The sequence below is a fragment of the Dysidea avara genome, chromosome 2, assembly GCF_963678975.1.
Source record: "Dysidea avara chromosome 2, odDysAvar1.4, whole genome shotgun sequence".
Taxonomy (NCBI): Eukaryota; Metazoa; Porifera; class Demospongiae; order Dictyoceratida; family Dysideidae; genus Dysidea; species Dysidea avara.
In genome coordinates this window covers 2,712,337-2,737,664 of record NC_089273.1, presented here as the reverse complement: position 1 = coordinate 2,737,664, position 25,328 = coordinate 2,712,337, and the positions used below count along the sequence as shown (strand labels likewise).

Genomic DNA, 25,328 nt, shown 5'->3' with positions numbered 1-25,328 from the left:
CTTGCTGAACTCACTACAAGGTGATTTGTTTGTAGCTGATCTCTCTACAGGGTGGTTTGTTTGTAGCTGAACTCTCTACAGGGTGATTTGCTTGTAAGTGAATTCCCTATATTGTGTCTAGTTTCTAGCTGATCTCACTACAGGGTGATTTGTTTGTAGCTGAACTCTCTACACAATGATTTGTTCTACCTGATATCTCTACAGGATGGTTTCTTTGTCACTGAACTCTCTACAAGGTGAGTTGTTTCTAGCTGATCTTTCTACAGGGTGATTTGTTTGTAGCTGAACTCTCTACAGGATAGTTTATTTGTCACTGAACTCTCTACAAGGTGACTTCCTCTATAGCTGATCTCTCTACAATGAGGGTGACTTGTATCTAGCTGAACTATCTACAAGATGATCTGCTTGTAGCTGAAATCTCTACAGGGTGACTTGTTTCTAGCTGATCTCTCTATAGGGTAACTTGTTTCTAGCTGAACTCTCTACAGAGTGGGTTCTTTGTAGCTGAACTTTCTACAAGGTGCATGACTTCTTCTAGCTGATCTCTCTATACGGTGACCTGATCTCTGGCTTTTATTCAGCTGAACTGTGATTTGTTTGTAGCTGAACTCTCTACAGGGTAATTTATTTGCAACTGAACTATATGCAGGGTGATTTATTTGTGGCTGAACTCTCTACAGGATGGTTTCTTTGTAGCTGAACTCTCTATAAGGTGACCTGATCTCTCTAGACGGTGACTCCTACTAGCTGATCTCTCTACAGGGTGACTTGTATAGCTGAACTCTCTACAGGTGATCTGTTCATAGCTGAACTTTCTACAGGGTGATTTGTTTGTAGCTGAAATCTCTTGTTTCAAACTAATCTCACTGTAGGGTAAACTTGTTTGTAGCTGAACTCTCTACAGGATGGTTTCTTTGTAGCTGAACTCTCTACAGAGTGATTTTTTTTGTAGTTGAACTCTATGTAGGGTGATTTGTTTGTACCTGAACTCTCTACAGGGTGATTTGTTTGTAGTTGAACTCCTTACATTGTGTCTAGTTTCTAGCTGATCTCTCTACAGGGTGACTTGTTTGTAGCTGATCTCTCTACAAGTTGATTTGTGTGTAGCGGATCTCTCTGCAGGTTGGTTTGTTTGTAGCCGATCTCTCTACAGGGTAATTTGTTTGTAGCTGAACTATCTATAAGGTGATTTGTTTGTAGCTGATCTCTCTGCAGGTTGATTTGTTTTAGCTGATCTCTCTACAGGGTGATTTGTTTGTAGCTGATCTCTCTACAAGTTGATTTGTGTGTAGCTGATCTTTCTGCAGGTTGATTTGTTTGTAGCCGATCTCTCTACAGGGTAATTTGTTTGTAGCTGAACTCTCTATAAGGTGATTTGTTTGTAGCTGATCTCTCTCTGCAGGTTGATTTGTTTTAGCTGAACTCTCTACAGGGTAATTTGCTTGTAGCTGAACTCCTTACATTGTGTCTAGTTTCTAGCTGATGTCTCTACAGGGTGATTTTTTGTACCTGAACTCTCTACAGGGTGATTTGTTTCTAGCTTATCTCTCTACAGGTTGATTTGTGTGTAACTGATCTCTCTAAAAGCTGATTTGTTTGTAGCTGATCTCTCTGCAGGTTGATTTGTTTCTAGCTGATCTCTCTTCAAGTTGATTTGTTTGTTGCTGATCACTCTAAGGTTGATTTGTTTGTAGCTGAACTCTCTGCAAAGTGTTTTGTTTGTAGGTGATCTCTCTACAGGGTGATTTGTTTGTAGCTGAACTCTCTAAAGGGTGATTTGCTTGTAGCTGAATTCCTTACATTGTGTCTAGATTCTACCTGATCTCTCTGCAGGGTGATTTGTTTGTAGCTAATCTCTCTACAGGTTGATTTGTGTGTAACTGATCTCTCTACAAGCTGATTTGTTTGTAGCTGATCTCTCTGCAGGTTGATTTGTTTCAAGATGATCTCTCCATACATTGATTTGTTTGTTGCTGATCGCTCTAAAGGTTGATTTGTTTGTAGCTGAACTCACTGCAAAGTGTTTTGTTTGTAGCTGATCTCTCTACAGGTTGATTTGTTTGTAGCTGAACTCTCTACAGGGTGATTTGCTTGTAGCTGAACTCTCTACAGGGTGATTTGCTTGTAGCTGAACTCCTTACATTTTGTCTAGTTTCTAGCTGATCTCTCTACAAGTTGATTTGTGTGCAGGCAGGTTGATTTATTTGCAGCCGATCTCTCTACAAGGTAATTTGTTTGTAGCTGAACTGTCTATAAGGTTATTTGTTTGTAGCTGATCTCTATGCAGGTTGATTTGTTTTAGCTGAACTCTCTACAGGATGATTTACTTGTAGCTGAACTCCTTACATTGTGTCAGTTTCTAGCTGATCTCTCTACAGGGTATTAGTTTGTAGCTGATCTCTCTACAAGTTGATTTGTGTGTAGCTGATCTCTCTGCAGGTTGATTTGTTTGTAGACGATCTTTCTAAAGTGTAATTTGTTTGTAACTGAACTCTCTATAAGGTGATTTGTTTGTAGCTGATCTCTCTACAGGTTGATTTGTTTTAGCTGAACTCTCTACAGGGTGATTGTTTGTAGCTGAACTCCTTACATTGTGTCTAGTTTCTAGCTGATGTCTCTACAGGGTGGTTTTTTGTAGCTGAACTCTCTACATGGTGATAGCTTATCTCTCTGCAGGTTGATTTGTGTGTAACTGATCTCTCTACAAGCTGATTTGTTTGTAGCTGATCTCTCCACAAGTTGATTTGTTTGTTGCTGATCGCTCTAAAAGTTGATTTGTTTGTAGCTGAACTCTCTGCAAAGTGTTTTGTTTGTAGCTGATCTCTCTACAGGGTAATTTGTTTGTAGCTGAACTGTCTCCACAGTGACTTGTGTGTAGCTGAGTTCTCTAGAGAGTGGCTTAATTGTAGCTGAACTGTCTACAGGGTGCATGACTTTTTTTTATAGCTGAACTCTCTTCAGAGTGACTTGTAATGTTCTGAATCTCTACAGTGATATATTTGTAGCTTAACTCTCCACAGGGCGACTTGCTTCTTGCTGAATTGTCTATAAGATTAACTGTTTGCAGCTGAACTTCCTACAGAATAACTTGTAATGTAATAGAATTCTATAATGGAATAAATAAATTAGCCGAATGCTCTATTAGGGTGGCTGTTCTATTAACATCTAGTGCCAAGAAACCGTGGATTAATCGTCATATCAGATCTTTATCTCGTCGTAAACATCGATTGTACAAACGTGCTCGCCAATCTGGTTTGTCATTAGATTGGTTACAGTATAACCTAATTAAAAAGGAGTCACAACAGCAATGTCGAAGAGCATATAATAATTATATTTATAATCTGGCCGGACAAGGAAGATCAGTTTCAAAGAAATTGTGGTCGTTTATCAAATCACAAAGGAATAATTACTGTGGTGTGGCAACTCTACAGGATGATGGAATTGTTTTTAGTGACCCACAAGGCAAGGCAGATTTAATCAATGAGGCTTTTACCACGGTCTTCACAAGTGAGGACACATCAACGGTGCCTGTTCTAGATGGCACACCATACCCAGAAATGCCTCCCATAGACATCAGTACAGAGGGCATTATTCATCTTTTAGAGAATCTTGATACATCTAAAGCTCCTGGCCCTGATAAGGTTCCAACTAGACTTCTAAAGGAACTTGCTTTTGAGTTTGGACCCATCTTATCTGTGATTTACAAGGCATCATTGGAACAAGGTCAATTACCTCATGATTGGAAGAATGCAAATGTGGTTCCAATATATAAGAAAGACGATAGGTCTTGCCCATTGAATTATCAGCCGGTTTCCCTAACATGCATATGCTGTAAAGTGTTCGAGCATATTATTAGTTCTAACATTTATAAACACCTGGAGGATAATAATATCTTATGCAATAATCAGAGTGGTTTTAGAAAGGGTCACTCTTGTGAAACCCAACTTCTATCAACTGTGGATGACTTTCTACAGAATCTGAATTCAGGCTTGCAAACTGATGTGCTGTTACTAGATTTTAAGAAAGCGTTCGATAAAGTTCCACACCAACGTCTGTGTCATAAGTTATCACATTATGGGATTCGTAACAATACCCTCAATTGGATTCAGAATTTTCTGACAAATAGAACTCAACAAGTGATTATAAATGGATATAGCAGTAGCCCTAGTAATGCGATATCTGGAGTCCCTCAGGGGACGGTCTTAGGGCCATTATTATTCCTCTGCTATATCAACGATCTACCCGGTAATGTTAAATCATCTGTTAGGCTTTATGCTGATGACGTGTTACTCTATCGAGCAATACATTCTGCTGCAGATCATGATATTTTACAACAAGACCTGCATTCACTAACACAATGGGCAAAAACATGGCAAATGACGTTTAATTTATCCAAATGTGAGCTACTGCGCATTACAAACAAACAAAACCCCTCAAGGTATTGTTATCATATGGATGGTGAGGAGGTGAGATCAGTGCCTAATGCAAAGTATTTGGAAGTTATTCTGGATGAGCATTTAACATTTAATGAACATATTAAGAAAATTGTTAATAAAGCAAACCAAGTTAGGGTTTTTTTACAAAGAAACATTAGTTCTTGCCCAGCTAGGGTGAAAGAAGCCTGTTATATATCTATGGTGAGACCAGCTGTTGAATATTCTAGTGTTGTGTGGTCACCTTTTACAAATAAAAACATAAACTTAGTTGAGTCGGTGCAGCGTAGAGCCGCAAGATTTGTGACTGGTGATTATGGTTTTATGTCTAGTGTCACAGGGATGTTAAACTCACTTGGATGGACATCTTTGGAGTGTAGGCGAGAAATCTCACGGGTTATTATGCTTTTTAAAATATTACATAATGAAACATCCATTTCCAGTTACCACCTTCCTATGCCAATAACCACATGTACAAGAGGGCACTCTTACAGATTCAGACAGGTATCAGCCCACTTAAACATTTATTTGCACTATTTTTTCCCTGCCACTATCAAAATATGGAACAGCCTCCCAGCTACTGCAATTGAAGCAACCAATGTAGATGACTTTCAGAAAAGGATTGTAGACTATTTTTGTATTAATCCAGCTATATAGTCTAAAATGTTGTACATTTTGTTTTCTTGCATGTATCTGTGCTTTATATTCCCTAATGGAGGTCTGCACAGTATTAATAATAAATAAATAAATAAATAAATAGAGTATCTCGATCTCGCATTTGCTACACGGAGTTGGCTTTCGAATCATAACTCAGCGGTTTGTAATCCGATTCTTCTGTACTACTGCTAGGGCTTTCTGTGAAGATTATTCCAGCTATACACCGATTTTCAGCTCATTGCTCTAAGCAGTTTGCCTAGTAGGCGTGAAAACTAATACTTTTTTATTCATAAAAATCGATCGCGTAATTGTGACACAGGTTGGGCTTTGTGCCATATCTCCATGGTCTTTATCTCAATTCCTTTCAAACCACCAAAAGACACTCCTACGATGGTTACTCCATCTACATAGCAATTTTCAACTCATTCCATGAAGCGGTTTACCCTGTAGGCGTGACAACAAATCGATCTTGTTATACGCGAATAATCGGTCATAACTCCTGAACCATTCATCGGATTTGCACCAAATTTGATGCTAGGATTCGCCTTTGGACTCCCTTTCTGTGTGCCAAATTTCAAGGCGATCGGAGTACGCGTTTGAGTTTTATAGCAATTTTTGCAAATGTGCAAAAACACGAAGATGAAAAAATCGAAACTTTAGCAGCTGGTAACTCGGAAATGGCTGGAGCGATTTCCTTCAAATTTGGAATGTAGACTCCCCTGGCGGCGGGCAACTCTGTAGCAATTTTGGTTCCAATCGGATAAGAGATCACCAAGATACAAAGGTGTTAAAATGACGTTTTCTTTCTTCCTATAAATATACTCACGGTGTAGTGCTGGCTTCTTGGGCCGCACGACACACTACCGTGTGTCTTGATTACCCTGCCTATACACATACATGTAACCAAATCACACTGTGAGATTGATATGTCAAATGCTATACTGAAGTGGACATGGTGATGTTATGGCAAGCTTACATTCTTGATAAAATGCTACCAACATTTCTTTTTTGCCATTGTAAATTAAAGGTACTGGATCACACACTGGGTCCATAATACGTACATATCTACTAAATGTGTTATCCATTCATATATACAATATCTACCCTTATGGCTACATAGGCTTGGGCCTACTATGCTTGAAATTTGTGACCGGATTTACAAATGTATATCTATACCTTTTCATACACAAAATTTACCCACATTTTGAACTTTGAAACTTCATAACTTTTGTATCACAGCATATAACTGTATGAAGGTTTCCATGAGTGTAACTTTAGTAACTGGCTATATTATGATAGAAACAGCAGCTTATATAATCAGTGTAAGGAGACTACTGATACAACATTTTGTTGACCATGTAAAATGTGCAGCCACAAATGCTACTGAACTTTGGAAAATCACCCATATGGGCACTCGTGAAATAATTAGAATTTTCATGTTTAGTGGGTTACCAGAGGAGGGTGGACACGATATAAGCGCTACTGAAAACTATTACCGTTAATTGAATATTTCTAATACCAAGACTAAAATGAAGTGATTAAAACTGTTTAGCAACAGCCACACTAATTTATCTTGTGCTTCTTGTGACGAACGGAAGAAAATAAGTACGAAGGTGTCTTGTTTCCTGCTTGAGTCTTCATGAGGACACACTAGCGGCGTCCGCTATCCTTTCTTTAATTCCATGGGAGCGAGCATAGGAGGCTCATAATACCTTCTTCGACAATTTTTGGGCTCGAATACAAGCTTATAAGTTGTCTCTAGAGTGCAACGCATCGATTCCACCTACAAACTTAATGCACACGTGATCCTCTATAAATTAAAGAGCGATTTACGTGCCCGGAATAGCAGGGAAGAGTGGGGCAGACCGGCAAAATATACTAAACTTCCAGCACACTTTCGAATGGTACTTATTTAAACTTCACTGAAGGCTTAGTTAAACTTTTAATACAAACGTATGTGCTCACGTGCGCATGTCCACCCTCCTCTGGTGGGTTACTATTAAGAGCAGGGTACAGTTGTAAACAATTTCAAGACTTTTTTTGTAATTTAACGTATTGAGAATGCCTTACAACCATTAACAAGTAGATTTGTACTATGAAGTTTGCGATTTGATCATTAAATGTGACCCGAATTTGAAAATCAATCTTAATGTCACATTTGAAATACACAGAAATCCGCACTTATATGAGTCACCACTAAAGCACTTATGCACCCAGTAGAATATTTCACAGAATTTCGTGTAATTCACTACCAATCTAATCACTGTAAAGCTGAGTACATGTTTGTAATGTCTTTTTTAAATCATAAATATTCCGGTTGTAAAATGTGACATTAAGACTGATTTTCCAAAATCCAGTCAAAATTATTTTAGGTGTCAAATGCACCCCTATAAGTGATTACCAAAATTTGGTCACAAATCTGGTCACATTTAATGATAACTCCTTCCAGTACTTCTGAAAAATGTCTCCCTTATATTGTCACACAGTATCTAACCTGCATTGCAGTGTAGCTACAGAAACTCTTCAAAAATGCCTCAATACTGTTTGCCCTATATACATTGATAGGGATGTGTCGATTTAGCTGGAAAATTATTTGGCATAATGGGTGGGTAAAAGCAATGAACAAAATGCTGGCATATTAGGTGCAATTTTTGTGAAGTGGATGTAAAATTACACAAAGATCGAGATACTCTAATATAACAGTCAGACACAATAACATGATTATCAACACATTGCTAATTGTTACGGGAAGAACAAGTGGCAATCAAGATACCCTAATAGAACAGTCACACACGCCGTACAATATTAGCTAGCTTCTTGCTATTATATGTTAAGAGCAAGTGCAGATTGAGATACTGTAATAGAACAGTCACTTTAAGGTGAAATTGCATTTGAAAATGGTAAACTAACAAAGATTAGTGCTGAGCAAAATTTATATTTCTTGAGCAAAATATGGGTGAAAAATAAAAGAATTGCTGGAAAGAAAAATAGGTGGAAAAAAAAGCAAAGTAGACTCATCCTTGATTTTTCTGATCATTTTGCCATACATATTTATATGTATATTTATATGTATATATACATTTGAATGATCCATTAGAGTATGTTACTATAAAGTGACTGTTCTATTAGAGAGTATCAATCTAAGGTGCTATGTACAATGCATTTGAGTGTTCTATTGCAGTTTGCAGTTTTCACTGACTACAGGTTTGACTTTTACAAAATTACTGCACATGAATATATACAAGTTCAAATTTCACTGTCACCATGATAAGTTATTGCTTTTGCTAGCTGCTTTTTGAAGCCCAGTGGTGAGTTGTGTGGGATCTATCTGCTTGTAAAATAAATTAATTTTGTATTTAAAATCGTATAAAACTTCTCATACAGACCAACTACAGTATATAGCTATTGACTAATTTAAAGTTGATAACTTCCAAGAATCAACCATGTAGCTGATGGCCTTTAATACTGTGGCTACAGTGTTACCTCTTAGTTATGCAACAACAAGTATATAAGAAAGTGTCATAACTATCCTTTGTAGCATTACTGCAAACATTATAATATGCTAATAGATGAGCCACATTTTACTAGAGGCTTACCAATATCGGTATTGATGCCGATACTAGTGGTATCGGTATTGGATTGGTATCGGTAGTACAAAGCTGCAGGTACCACCAGTATATAGACACTTACCATGTTTATTAATCTTCAACGATCTCTATTTAAGTTTCCATAGCAAATAAGTTAGTAGGGATAACAAAGTAGTGAATACAAAGCCTTTGTTACTCTATTCTAATTATTGCTACACTTGCTCTGTGTGTTCTATTATATTAAAGCATGTGAATCCTTTGTGATTAAATGACAGTGCGGCTGTTCCTCAAAAAGAAGTAAGTTTATAAATATTTGGTTTGCTTTTTCATGTAAAGGTTTGGTTGCAAGGCTGTAACAAACATTGTAGAATTATTGGCTGCCCATGCAATTAATTACCTAATAAATGAGTTCAATAACTTTCATATTCACTGTGTGAACAAATATGCTAAACTTGATGGAAACCATTGTGGATCACTAATTGCTTAATTTGATGAACATCACTTCTCAATCAAAGTTCACAATTACTGTGATATTTTAACAGCTATAGCTAGCTATGTATCATAACAGTGAAATTTCTATATCACTCAGTATTAAACTTGTGTAGGCTTCAATGCTTAGTATCAGTATCAGTATCAGCAGATGATTTTGTACAAGTACTGGTATCGTACACCACTATACTTTAGATGTGCCTCCTGTATTGCTTTTCTTCTGATTATGCTAAGAAATTATTGTTACAGGGTAGTTATTCCACATTTTGCAGACATGTATTAAAACCTGCTGCCAGGAAAACACTTATTTGCAATTATCTTAATACTACATGTCAAATCAACAAGGGTTTAGGGTATTCGTTTAGATTTCAGCAAACACTGATGTATTTTTAGTATTACCCATATATGGAGTGTATGTACAACAACCCAACATTATTGTACTGCACTACATAGCCTCTCAACAAATAATTATAATATTGGTCTGTCTAGACTTACTGATTCTACTGTAACTTTATAATGTGCTATAATAATTCAATAAAACTTTTACAAATTGATGACTGTCGATTAACACTTTAAAGTGATTAATAACTATGTAACTAATTTAGTTTCTAACTCCCTTTGGTGTAATCTTAAACCTTAAGGTGATTCAAAAGGTGTATCTTCAATATTTTCACACCAATGGCTAAGTCATGGTCTGTGTTTGCCGAAATTTTGATTGCAGGACTGCAATATGTTCAAGACATCTAAATGAAAAATGGTATGCAGTGGAATTATGATGTTACTGTTGTACAGCAGCAGGTGTACACCTGCAATACTCGCCCCTAACAAGCCGGTGCCAAATTCATGTCACACAATTAAGGTATACAAGTGCAGTGAAATGTGTCTTAACAACTACCTGTATTGAAGACCACTTTAACATTAATGTGAAAGTCTCCAGTACACCACCCCGCAAAGTTGTATGGAATAGCACTACATGGGTACTGTTCTGATAATCGAGATTTGGATAATCAAGGTTCTACTGTACTTTGTATAGTAGCCATGCCACCTATTGGGCTATCAGACTATTACCCATGAGTCCAATAAACAATAACTGCAGTAATTTTGTACAGATGGTTACATTGCATTGTACTAGGACATTTTAATTGTACAATCCTTTGCATGGGCTGGTCAAGAGTGAGTATTGGAGGTTTACACCACATACAACAGTAACAGACCACAAATTCCACTGCCTATCACAACTTATTGATTTATATTAACTTTTTCTAGGAAGATTAATTCTGTGGTCTTGCAACCAAAATGTAGCACACACACACACTATGAACCAATAATGATTGAGAAAAATTTAAAGTGAAAACAGCCTATATAAAAAGGGCAATATTTGAAATCTTTTAAAACTATTAGACCATTTCTAGCTTATCTAGAAGCCATGATAATAATCACCAACTTGGTCTTTTGGTCTTACATAACATAAATTTATTTCAATATTACAGGTGCAGTCAGAATATCTTTCAAATCTAGATGGGTTTCTGGAGTTTCAACAGAAACCTCCTTTTAAATTTAGCTCAGTGGCAGTCTTAGTACTGTACATACACATTGCTGTACTGACAATTTGTCATATCAAACAGCTATATACCACTGTATTTCAGTAGCATGCATGCAGCTGCACTTAACTGACCCCATTTATAGCTATTAAATCCTTAGCAACACTTCACTTTTCATTTCCCACTGCATTAAAAATGATCGAGATACTCTAATGGAGCAGTCAAGTAACTACTCTAATAGAGTAATTAAAGCTAAAGCATATAATCATCTATAGTTAGCTATAGTACTTACAGTTTAAAGCGTTGGATTTATTGTAATTGCTAACTAAAAGTAGCCTAAAATCTGATCTTAGAGCTTCTAAATTGCAGAGAAATGTCATCAAGTGCCTTATTCAGCTATACAAACTTTCAGGAATCCCCTTTTAAAATCCTAGATCTGCCACTGAATTATGATAAAGCAAACTGTTTTAGTTGCTCTTCTGAAGGTGCCAATATTTCATTGTAAAAGTACAAACACAATCCAATAGAAATAACATGCTGCATAACCATGGCTTTGCAAAAGTACCTCATAAGAATATGACCTACTGACCTGCACGGATGGACACCTTCCTTGATCAGCTTTTAGAGCTGATTATCTGTTGCTTGGCAATAAAGATGTAATACTTTATATGTGCACATTTGAGCACTTTATGTCTTCCATATTCTCTATTGGTTTTATCTGTTGAGTTGTTTGTCTGTGATATGGTAATTTTAACTGTTGGTATGAATCACAAACACTGTTACAGTACCATATTTGGTGCTTTTATCAAAGTTAATGATTTATTAAACCAGGCACGCATCCACAGCTGGCTGAATGCTGGTTGTGGGTGCACACCTGGTTTAGTAAAATTGTTTTCTAAAAAGTGTGCATGTGTACCTATCTATCTATGTATCTATCTACAGATGTTTGTACATACGCACCAGCGTGAGCAAAATCATTAAATGATAAAAACAGATTTTACATAAGAAGTAAAAGCAAAATGAAGTCTGTATTAAACTTCCACACAGGTAAACTTTGCTCTGAGGTGGCTTCTTTTGGCAGTCTGAAATACAGGCATGGCGACTCTCCTCAGACTTTGTGAATTACTTTCCCTTCAGGTTTTACAGGCATTTATCAACTGAAAAATAATGGTACAAGTTGTAAACTACCCTATCCCTTCCAGTGGCTAAAAGGGGCATATCCCCTATGTACATGAAAAAAATTAAGAGCAGCTTTGGGGCTTTGTCTAGAGAATTTGTGAGCAAAACGACATACTTAAACTATAGAAGATACTTGTGTGCATAATGAATGGTTTGTTTAAGGGTGCTCTGTACAGTTGCGCGTATGGCTTCCCACAAACTATGTTTTCTGCTATAACTTACGAACGGATTAAACTATTCTGCTAAACACCTTTTATTTGCAATAAGCTATCACTACTGCACAGTTTAGTACAAATCCCATGTCTTAACTCACTGTAGAAGGCGAGTTATAAATTTTCGCTTCAAACTAGTCAGAACTAGTCCCACAGTTTATGACCTAGAGACTTGATTCTTTAAAAATACATTATTGAAAACTGTACAAACAAACGTGCGTTTCTATTTTTGTTCTCTGGCTTCTCAGTCATCAGATACTCTTCTTCCGCTTTTATGCTGGCACTAATCAGTCTTCTTTACCTCCACGCCATTCCTCGCCAGAAGGAGCTATCAAAAAACGACAAACACTCTTTTAATGCATAAATATCTTGGTTGCTCATCTGAAATTTTCCTGTCTATCGGGCCTAAAATGACGAACTAGTTCTAATTTTAGTATCAAGGTGTAGAAACTGAGGCGCCCGCAGCTGTTCTATGGCCACAGTTATTGTTTCTTAATTATGTAACTGGAAGATAATCAGTAAATTACGGATCGCTATATTCATTAGACCACGATGAAGAAGATACAACACTTACTTCGCTTCCCTCATGTATATAGCTCTTCTTTCTTCGTTTGTGGCAGGTTATTTCATCATAAAAGGAATTTTCTCGTTGGGCGCGCCACGCGTTAAACAAGCCACAGACTAATTAGATAATTGCTGGTGACCATGGGAATCCATTAGTAAACCCCAGCTGTGCTAACTTCAGAAGCCATACGCGGAACTGTACAGAGCACCCTTACCAATACAAAATCAAAAAATTATGAAAATTTCATGAATTACTAAATCTGAGAATTGCAATAAATTAATTATGTATTATTGCACAACCAAAAACTTATTGTTTAAGTTTACAGGGTACCGTAAACCCACATGTACACTATATATCATTTTTCATGATTTGGGGTTTTGATGTTTTAAACCAGGTTGGGCGCACACCTGGTTTACTGAAATTGTTTTCAGAAAAGTGTGTGTGTGTGTGTGCGTGTGTGTGTACCTACCTATCTACTTATGTTTGTCCATATGCACCAACGTGAGCAAAATCATAAATAGTAATAGCAGCTTGCACTTAAGAAGTAAAGGCAAAATGAAGTCTGTTTAAATTTCTGCACAGGTAAACTTTGCTCTGAGTTGGTTTCTTCTCAGCGGTCTGAAAAACAAGTCTGGCGATTATTCATATACTTCGCGAACGGTCTTCCCTTTTAGTTTTATAGACATTTAACACCTTTAAAACAACAGTAAAGGCCTCTTAGGCTACCAGAGATGGTGTATCCTTTGGGTAGAAATGGGGGCGTCACCCATACTTATGAGAACAAAAATGATAGGAATCCTCGAGGCTTTCTCTAAACAATCCGTGTGAGAAAACATGATAGACACACTATAAAACAGTTGAGAAGATACTTTTGTACGTAATTTGCTGTTTAAAGTGGTGTGTTATAGTTACGCTTCCTTATCAGTGTAGAGCAACATAATTGCTGCATTACAAAATAATTTATGAATTATGAAATTAGCTAAATTACTGTGACAGTAATTACAAATCTACTTGTCTAGCTGAATTAATAATAACAATAGCATGAATATATAGTACAAATATATACATGGTTGATTACTATATGGTTAGAATGGGATAGTGTTAACTGCATCAGCACCTGGTTTTTAGAAGTAGCATTACATCAACTTGTTCTTAATCCAATGTTACTAAATATTTATGCATTCTTAACTTCTCATTAATTGACATGGAATTCAAATGTTGTCATAGAAGTATGAGTTATCCCCATGCCAAATAGTTAAAACTATGAACCAAAAATCAGACCAATGAAGAACCATGATGATTCTACGGTTTGAAGAACATCACTTGTGAGGGACTGACAAGATGTGTATGGCAACGAAGTGATTATAAACAAGACACTGTGGTCACAAAATAGAATTTTAAATTCATATCACAAGCACTAGAAACATTATTTCTTAGAAATGGCTCCATCAGGACCTAGACAAGAAGGCAAATTAGCAGTAGGTTTATACAAAATATTAAAAAGTTGTTTGACAGTCCTGATTTTTGGTTCAGGGCATTATTGAGCAAAACTATGCATGAGCTTACAGGTGTGTCAGTTGCTAAGTGTGTTGTTTCTATATTATCTTGTACTGTTACATGTGTTTTCTTGTACATTGTAACTGTCCAGTCAGCACACTATTATTCTCCCAACAATTTAAGCCTGTTACTAGCTGATACACAACACAACAACATCAAGCCCGCGTTAATTACATCATACAAATTTTGTTTGACAGTCTCTCACTATCCCGTAACCTTAAAGTAATAAATTAGTAATACATAGTTGGTTACTTCCAAATGAGTTAACTAGATGCATGGCACCTGAGTTTTAGAAGCAGCACAACACCAACTTGTTTTGCTTAGCCACTCTCCTATACTACCTACAGAGCCTTCCCCAGAAAGTGTCAATTTGCTAACAACATCAAAGCCATTAGATTTTGCTTATTGTATACATTCCTTTAACCACATCAAAGGTATTTTACAAGGTATAGTGGTGCAGCACTACTCTACCACTCTTAAGGGAGCACCCTGTAATAGGTGAAAATTTTGGAAATTCCAGAAAGCAGTTTAGATAAAAGTATATTTGACTCAGGCCTTAATTATGCTCTTTAATGCTTCCATTATACTTGCATTATACTTCTACTGTGGGTTATCAACGTTTCTTACAACCATCTTGGAGTATTATAATCAGTACATGCTCCATTAGAATATTCTACAGTATTACAAAGTGACTGTTCTATTAGAGATTATCTATCTAAAGAGCTATGTATCATACATTTAAGTGTTCTATTGTAATTTCACTGACTGCTCTATTAGGTAGTATCAATCCATTTCCAGAAGTTAACCTCCAGAATTTGAAATATCTACCTAATATGCTAGCATTATGCTGAAATAGCACCCCATTATGTTCTTAATTATCGTGGCAAATAACACAGGCCTATTACTACTTATTTTTACCCAAAATTATAATGGCATATGCTATGATTCTCCAATAAGAGTCTAAGTGGAGTTGAGTATTTGTTTATTTAGGAATCGTGAATGACTTATCTTCTACAGCATCTACATAGCTTACATTTTAAGAACAATGTGACTACTATAACTAATATTCATACATGCATAAACTATAGCAGTCTTCCAGTATATACAGTAACTTCATCACCAAATCCACACCATCAGGCTAGGTTCAGTAGTGCAATAACTGTATGTTGAACCTATATTTCAATTTTTTCGTTGCTGCATTATCCATATGTATATTTGTGTTGCTAGAGATGCATCTGCCAAGTTGTATGAAACAGGATACAATGGCAGATCCACGATGGGACATTTGGGGCAAACGACCCCACTGCCTCCCCGCATTCCTAATCTCGCCCCTTACCTTATGGAGCAGCCATATAGCTAGATATAGTTCTGATTAAAATACTGAACTTTATGTCAGGCCAAGATCAATTCATAACGTATGAAAATATGCACATTTTTACTAGCGTTTATTGTTACAAATTCACCAGTAATCAAAGCAAATCAGTCAAACTAGCTGTAAAATTGTCACTCAACATCTTCGTGCATACTAAGCACCTCTAAAATAATTATTGTGTTGCGCTACTTTTAAAGACATTAATAGCCTTTTAAACAGCTTTTAAGGCTTCACAACCATCTGCAAAGGCAAAAATGGCGAAATAAACACTGAGATACTATTAAGAGGTAATTTTTTGCTGCTTCAAAATTCAAAAATACAGCAACTAATAAGATAATCTGGGTCTCCCCAACCACTTACAACTAAGCCTGTTTGTGTCCCTCCCCTTGCCAGCTGCTGGATCTGCCCCTGGGATACAGTGAGAGTGACTGTATTAATGTACAGTGTTTAACTAGGTACCAAACTACTATGCTTTCAAATATTTGCTGTTCAAAGTATAAACTTGTTATGTTCACAGTAAATACGCCTTAGCCATTATTAACTTTAACTCATGATCAGAAGAAAAGAATTGTTGTCCATCATATAAATTTGACATTTGGCAGCTTTATAAAGTAGTTACTGACTGTTCTATTAGAGCACGTAAGTATTTTCTTGACAATGGACTATAACTTAATGTAAGGAATAATTATTGTGTTCACTATACTACGGTGCCATTATGCCTGATGTATCAGTCACCTACTGTATTATGCAAAAATTATACCAGTATGTAATAGGTTGGTAAGTTCACTTGCCTGAATATATAGGGGGCTTGCATCATGCAATGTTCAAAAACACCTTTAAATAAATCAAACACATTGTTATATAGTGGCATGCATATATTAAGCCACAATCTTTAGTTGCATATGTCACATTGTGACATAAAACAAAGAATCGCAAGAACTGTTACTTTAAAGGTAGACAAAAAAGTGAAAGTCTATTGTGCAGGTGGTAAGACCAAGCTCTCCTTATCAACTTTGTAGCATTCCAAGAACACTAAATCGTTCTACTCAAAAAAGCATGGAGTTGTTGGATGTAGTGCTTCATGCTATCGAAACCCACACTTCATTATGCTCCTCTGAATCAAGATTGGTTTAGCATTTTACAAAGCTTGGTTAGCAGTACCAGGAAACAAACAATAGCATCACTGCTAGACTTTTCCTGAGTCACTTATCCACCTGGCAGGGAAAATAATTATCTTATGCATATCTTGCCAGTGGTGCCATCACAACCATTTCTCCTTGTGTTTCTCTGCCTCTACCTGCTGTACTGGACTCTTAAACATAATTCAAACAAGTTGATGATGTGCTACAGTTTTGGCCTCACCTTAGGCTTCCTTATCCACAGTTCTGGCAAAATTTACCTGTAGAAATCATTCAGCTGTTGTCTTAATGCATTGAGGGTTTAGGTTAAAAATCACTCACAGTTGAAGACAGAGTAGTACCCTTGTGGCTGGGAACATCACAAGGGTTGCAGGAATAATTTTGGGAATAGGTATGTTTGGGAACCAGACATTATACCAGCATTTTAAAGCAATTGTAAAGCCTTAACAATGAGAAAATCTGCAAATTGTACAATTACATGATATACTATAATAGAACAGTCAACAATTGCAATAGAGCAGTCACACAATTTCACTAATCTATTAAAGCAGTCACTTGGAATAATGAAATTCTCTAATATATTAACCGGCTATAAGAATAGAGCAATATTTAAGAATGAAAATCAAAGTATATAGTCTATTATACACCATTTAACCGGCCAAAAATGGGCATAATTTAATTTTTCCAAAGCACATTTTGAGCACTTCACAAATGTATAATGCTCAATTTTAAAAGCATAATATGTAGCCACATGCCTAAACATTAAATCTGTGCTGTACTACAATGTACATGTTTATTACTTGTAAATAAATTGAATATTGAATATGATTAGCAAGGTCAGCAGTTCTCTACTACTTATATACAAGTGCAATTTTACTATACCACAAAATAATACAGTCTTTAAACCATGCTTTGAGTTAAAAATACATAACAGACAATGGAGATGAATGTATAGTACCAGTTGGTTTATAAAAATTTTAAACAATATGCCTTTAAGTATTCCAAATATGTACATTATCTTACTGAACACCTCCTTACTTTATAATACATTAGTCAATTATTTAATGTGTGTAAGAAAGACTACTACTACTATAACCAACAAAACACACTATAGTTAAAGTTTATATTAGCCAATACCAAATCGGTACATAAGGCTCATGACTAAGTAATAGTTTAGTGTATACATAAACATTTACAACAATTACTTACTGAATCCTTTATAGTTATATCAGCTCCTAGTTGTAAATATAGCCTGACACAGTCTATCTTGTTCTGCTCCACTGAATAGTGTAGTCCAGTATAATCCTATACAACATGTGATGGAGAATATTATCACTATGTTTGACTAAGATAAAATATTACAAGTTGTTAATTAAATGTTATTCATTTGTTAATGTTTGTTTACACTGTATATTCCATAAGAATTAGCTTTAAGATACTTGCTGCTCACTCAGGTATGCATGCAGTTATAAAATTAACCATTTAACTGTTACTTTACAATCAAGTACATGTTGAATTTAGTTTATACCAATTAGAGTAAAAAATCAGTTTAAATTTGTCACTTCCAATACACGATTATACAAAACAGATAATATACATTCAAATAACATGTTACCCTTTTATATAGACCTATTTGAAGCCATACTATACTGAAACTGTAAAGCCTGTGCAATAACTACCATATTGTCCAGTAAGGTGTTAAAATGTTGGCAATCAGAATGCAGTGTCAGTGTAATGTGTTCATGTAAGCTGAATATGAAGTCATACCCATTAAAATACCCACAGTCTTTCACTTGAATATAAGCCAGTTATATCACAGCAGTTGTAGATATTAACAGTTGTCCTTGGCTGTGTATGAAGCCATATATATACTGTATATACATGCATCAAAGCACTGACAGTCTTTTATGTGATATAAGCCAGTTATATCACAGCAGTCATAGTGTAGTTATTAACACTTGTAGGCAGAGTCAAATATTTGGCATGTGGCTACATTGTGAATTGAGATGGCCTGGACTCAAATGAAAGGATATGTAAAACGGAATGACAAGATGTATAACAACATTATTATGGACAATTTCATAGTTTTGGGTCTGTTTTAAAAGTTTACATTGACTGAAGATAAGGAACTGGTTTATCAAGGATATGAGGTCACTACATCTAAGAGGTGGCAATCCTTGATAAAGTAATTCAAGAAAAAGTTGAAGATCATTACTGTGAACAGGATGGACTTCATGAAGAACTTCTAGAGTGATTCCTCATCCACATCAGCAGTGATACATGTAGAAGATAATGATGATGGTGGTGGTGGTATTAATGACTCTTCCACAACCACTACCAGCAGTGAGCCCAGGTCTTCTTCTGAGCCTACTTCATCCGATGTAAGATTGTTTGCTATTTATAGTACTAGTGTTACAACTTGTATATTATTTTTCTCCAGATGTCATTGCATGGAGAACTATACTTAAGTCATTGTATTGAACTCTGTGAAGTACTTGAAGAGAATTGAAGAATAAGTGGGTGCACTTTCAAAATTATTGATGCATTGTTATGCTAGCAGAAGGTGAGCATACCATTGTATGTTTGACCAGTGCAGGAGTGTTTGGAAGTTATTAAAGGTACTATCAGACCAAATTCATACAAATAGTGTTTCATTACATGTGTCAACATAAACATCAAAAGGCCATGAATAGAGGCCTCCCCATTGAAAATGAATGGCGAAACTTCACAGCATCATAACTGGAGTGCTTTCATTCGATTGAGAAGCACTTTTAATATTTAGTGGGTTGAGAGGTGCTACCTAACAAGCGATACAGGAGGTCTGTGCAATGTAACAATCACAAGTTATCAATCATTTTTGAGGATCCAGCTCAACATGTGCATACATACATGATTTAATTCATGTCTTCTCTCAATGTTTACTGAAGCAATTAAGTTAGTTTTCTTTAGCATGCGTATTTACCCAATGCATTTCACTTGCATTGCTCTGAAAAACAGAATTCCATCAGGTTTTGCACATATTTCCATTGAAAAAATTAAAATTAATCATTGGCAGTATCATCTTGATAGTACTGTAATAAAGCAGCGCCATATTAAACATGAGGTCTTTCTGACATCAGGTCTCCATTTTAAAGATTTGCTAGCAGGTCTCTTAAATACTTCATTGCTGAAAGCATTATGAATGCCATTATCTAAGTGCAGTAAAATACAGACAGCGCAAGCCTACACATAGTACAGCAATCAGTATCTAAAAGAGCAGTCAGATAACTAGCATTGCAGTCAGATAACTAGCATTGCAAATAAGTTTTCATCATTGATTTGCATTGTTTTTGTAAGCATATTTCAGGCTAATATATAGCCCAGAGCAGGTAACCAGTCACTCAAGCCAACATGAATTAACTACACCATTCATTTTATAAATTATGGGAGGTATAGTGAAACACTGTAGCTACATTTGTTACTATGTATGGAATAGCCCAGAGATACTACAGAAATTTAACTTAGGATGAATCTGTTTTCTAGAGTGCTTTAACCTCCTATCATCTCTACTGAACTGTAGAAGGAAGGACGCTGCATTATGATGCAATTTAATCTACAGTCAACTAACCACAATATAGTAAAATGTATTACACTTTATCAGTGTGCGAAATAACTTTTCAGACATGTCCTGTCGTACTGTCAGGGCATTGCAAAACTTGAGTGGACATTAAGCAATTTGACTTGACATTTTAACTTCTATTGTTTCTCCTTTCCTGTGTTTCTACCACTTGTATGTTTGTATCAAACACTGGGGCCACTAATGTACTGTACAGCTGATTACTTGTCAACCACTCACTTATACTGATAGTACAGCATTTTAAAGGTAGCTACTGGCCACATGAAAGGGCTTCTATGCAATAAATTGGGCCTTTGTAGGAAAGGAACCATAAGGACTTCAGTCAGGGCTTGCCTTGGAATGATATAGCTATGTGGTCAAACTTTGCTTATGCTGGCAGCTGCCATGGCTTAGAATATATAATGGCTCTATCCCTAATATAAATAGATGCACTGATGTCTTGTTCATTCTAGCTTAAAAACTGGTTGTACAAGTGATCATGGATACCACAAGTAAAAGCTACTAACTGTAATCAGGTTATAAATACATTTTACTACTGCAGTACAGGTGACTGAGACAAGTAGGCTGGCACAACATAGTAAACTGTTAACCTCAGAGTACATCTTGGGCATACCCTTGTGGTCCATACAAACCAAAAGCAAATAACTTAATTACATGTCAATACCATCATGTCTGGCCTCCCTCCTAGCCCAATGCTAACACTATAAACTTTGAAAGGACATTATTTCCGGACAAATTCAATGATGGCCTGACACCTAGTGCAATTGACCGGAAATTGTCCGGTGTCTGGACGTTATTTCGCACACTGCTTTATATCTATCAAACAAAGTAAAATTTGACTAAATGACATTCACAGTGACACTACATAGTAGCAAGAATTGATAATAGCTAAAGTATATTTCACAACTTCAGTGCACCTTTAAGGTTACGATATAGTCACAGGTAATCATTCAAATTTTTGAATGCCTATCAATACTTTTTGAGAAAGCCATAAAACAAGTCTACTAAGTATAGCAGCATGAAAGGTTTAAAGTGAACACAGAGTCGTTCATTCATATTTAATGTTTTTATGTTGCTACAATGTAGTATGAGACAGGTGGAACACTACAAGTTGTTGTAGCAAGACAGGTAAGCCTGCCTGTACACCGCTCAGCTTCAGCTGCCACTACCATGTTTTTCTGCCACCAAATGCAGCAAAAGCTGTAGGCTCTATGGGCAGTTCTGGGGCATGATGATGCTGTACATTAAATTTATTAGGTCCAGTGGAAGCGTTTTTGGCATATTTATTCCCAGTGACAGAGATACAAGCCTTTAAAAAGCTTGTTTCACTCGAAGAAACTACTAAAAGTTTAATAAACGTCTTCATAAACAATAACTTAAAATATCGCTTCCACAGGACCTAGATATTTTAGTTGCTTAGTTACTTGTGAGGGATTCAGTAATCTGTTGGTCTGGTTTTTGGCAGTGCGTTTTTGAAAAACAATGGCTCTATCATGGACCACACACCCAAGAACAGTTGTTGTTCTGCAGTATAAGCAAACAAGTACAAATAGATGTATTACTTCCACAACACAGTAGGTGAAATTATTTATCCCTTGCGTGGTTTAGAGCAAATTCTGTAATTTGTTCTGCCCACGTACTTTAAAATATACTGTAACCTTAAGTTAGATTTTACCTTTGCTCACCATCTGGAACTAACCTTGAGTAACATTCATTTTCATTACTATAACTCAAAGCACTGCACTCCATGCCTTATTCAGTACTTATACACCTTTACATGTGCTGTAATGTTGGTGTAGGTGCAAACTGCATGCATGGTCAGCAAAATATAAAACTACAAGTTGTCTACATTATGTTACTCTCCTATGGGCAATGTACATTCCAAGGGCAGATAAATTCAAAGAATTTTGTGGCAAATGGAAATAACCAAACTGTAGCTTAGGAGGAATGAGCTAATCCAAGATAAAAAAACTTTAATATGAAGTCATGATTTAATAGTTATAATGCCTCAGGGAGATAAAGACAAAAATTACGACTTTTCAATGTAAAAGTCAAATCTGTGGTGACACTGTAGCATGCAACAAGGAGTGCAAATTGTGTAGTTTTACATTACTATCAGAAAGTGCACAAAATACTCATTTTTTCTGCTCAACTAGTAGAACATGTGAAATAATATGGAAGTGTATTTGGGAAAAGTTGAAAGTGTGGCATGGAACTTGGAAATTGTATTGAAATTGTGTGGAAGTGTGGCATGGAGTGTGGTAATAGTGTGTCATTACACTTGGAAGTAATGTGTTGTGAAAGTTGAAAATTGCATGAAAATAGTGTGCAAGTTTGAAACTCTGCAGAAATTTTATGGAATTTTACGGAAGTTGGTAGTTTAATAAAATATACTGTAGAAGTAACATCAAAATAGCACAATAGTTTTGGCACAGTATTCTCCTGTAGGTTTGTACTGATTGCAGTACAATTTCTTACTGCATTTTAAGTGCTATGTCTGATATGGTTTGACACTATGAACTGAAATGGACTTTCTTGGTGTGATGCATTATGATGCAATGTAATCAACTAACCACAGTATATTAACTAAACAAATCAAATCTGACTAATTCGCATTAATGGTGACGCATTAGGTTGCAAGAATTGATAATTGCTAAAGCATGTTGTACCGGACCTTTAAGTTAGATGTTACCTTTATTCTACATCAGGAACTAACCCTGAGTAATATTCACTTTAAACACTACCTCTTATCGCACTATACTCCATGCCTTATTCAGTGCTTATACCATTTTATCTGCGCAGCCAAACTAATAATTTTGGTTTAGGTACAAATTTCAAGGGAATTTTCAATCCCTTCACTTCATCACTGTAGTTTGTACAATGGTTAACAAAGTATAAAATCACTCACTTTTTCAAGTTATTTGTTATTGTCATTTTTATTATTTAAAAACAAAACTATTTTAATACAGTAGTATATAGATTATTGTCAACATTTTATCAAAACTATCATAACTTTGTAAGTAAACCACCTACGAGGGTCCAGTTTTCACTATACGATAGTACCATTCTTCACTACCCAACAATTTTCAGAGCACTAACGGAAGTAATCAAAGTTCTCATTATGTCAGAAAGCATAAAACCGCCAGCCTATCATTGCCCAATACATTGATATAGATGGGTTTTGAAACTTTCCCCTCTAACTTTCTGTGTAATTTATGGATTTACAAAAGATGTGCAGTGGCGGATTTAGGGGGGTTACAAGGTTTCCACAGAAACCCCCTTTGACAAATGATTATGCAACAGTTAAGTATTTTAATTAATTATTGCAACGTACACCTATAATAAGCAATGTGCATGCTCAACATTCCGTAAAATTTTTCACACTAAAATTTATTTTAACTTATTTTTAGAATCTACAAAACAAACTATATAACCACAATAAATAAAGTACAAAATACAACTAGCTATGGGGAAAGGGGAACAACAAAGAAAGAGCAACTACAGGGAAAGGGGAAAGTCATCATCACCACCTTGCAGAGCCTAATACCTTAAAATCATGCAAGAATTATTTATCCATAAACAAACAGAAATTTGCAGAAGTAAATTTCTTCTGGCTACTTCAGCCACTATGGGTGGTGGTACGATCAGCAATAGAATGAAGAATAGACAAAGTAAAAGGTGTCCATATCTCAAAAGTTTCCACAACTGGTGAAATGAGCTAAAATTGTTGCTAAATGCAGACTCAGAGCATCAAAATTTCGAAAATTTCCTGGGGGCATGCCTCCAGACCCTCCTAGCACATACATGCTTTGCATGCATGGTGAGTGTGCTTCTTCGCACACTCATCCACGTCAGCATATAGGCGGCGGAAAACGGGGTGTTGCAAAGTTGTATTGCACAATAGTCATCACATGAACTTCCAGAATCTTGTCAATCACGATCGAAATACTCTAATAGAGCAGTCACCCCAATAGAGCGGCCACCCTATATTACAACTCAAGCGTGTATTAAAATAACATCAAGAGTAAATAATAGAGAAGAGAGTATCCAACTGCCATATACCATATCAAAAATGATCCTGTAAAGTCCACTCTGTTTGTTAAAACATTTTCAAAGAAGGTGTTAAATTAGTCTATTAACAAGTGGTGTGCACACAGGCTTTGTATTGTGTGTAAGTGTTGAAGGTGATGATTACTAGATATGAACACTTATATGATACCCTAAATTTTACTGAAATATACAGAAAGACTTAACAGGATCATTTTTGATATGGTATATGGCAGTTGGATACTCTCTTCTCTATTATTTACTCTTGATAACATTAATAATACTATTATTTGATTAACAGCTAAACCATCGAAAATTCCTCCAAATTCAATCTCCTGACACCTAATTTTCAATTTTTTTTTCTGGTGGGGGCATGCTACCAGACCCCCTAGAATTAGCATGCTAGATACTACCACCATAAATTTAAGGCACCCCTAACTGTAGCATCCTTCTGCCTCCTATGCAGTTAGGCACCGGCCGATTATGCCGGCATAATTTAAAGCATAATAGGTGACCAAAAATATCAAGCATAATGGCAGCATAATAGGGACGATATTTGAAAACTTAATTAAAATGTGCAATACGCGTGCCTGAAAGAAAATGTTCATTGCCAATAGTATTATTAGTGTATTTCATATTTAAAACACGTAATATAACTCGTTATACCGTTTCTTTGTTGGTTATTCACACTTTGCAGAAATAAGATCAAGATACTCTAATAAAGCAGTCACTTACTCTAATACAGCAGTCAGGAAAGGGTGGTATACTATAATAAAACAGCCAGTTCTAGAGCATAATCTTGATTTTAAAAGCATAATTTTGAGCATAATAGGCTTAATTTTTGAACAACACTCAAAAGCATAATAGGTAAAATTTTAAGCATAAAAGGCTAGAGCCTATATGCAGTGGATATGTCCACCTTCTAAACTGGAAA

General features: G+C 36.0%; 1 protein-coding gene across 1 annotated transcript in view; it reads right to left on the bottom strand.

The window, feature by feature from the left end:
• Positions 1-25,328, bottom strand: part of LOC136246347 (probable serine/threonine-protein kinase DDB_G0271682) — a 113,521-nt gene that overhangs the window by 26,915 nt on the left and 61,278 nt on the right. The window contains exon 6 of the mRNA XM_066037740.1: positions 17,941-18,036. Within this exon, the coding sequence (XP_065893812.1) occupies positions 17,941-18,036 (96 nt within the window). The remainder of the gene's footprint in view (positions 1-17,940; positions 18,037-25,328) is intronic.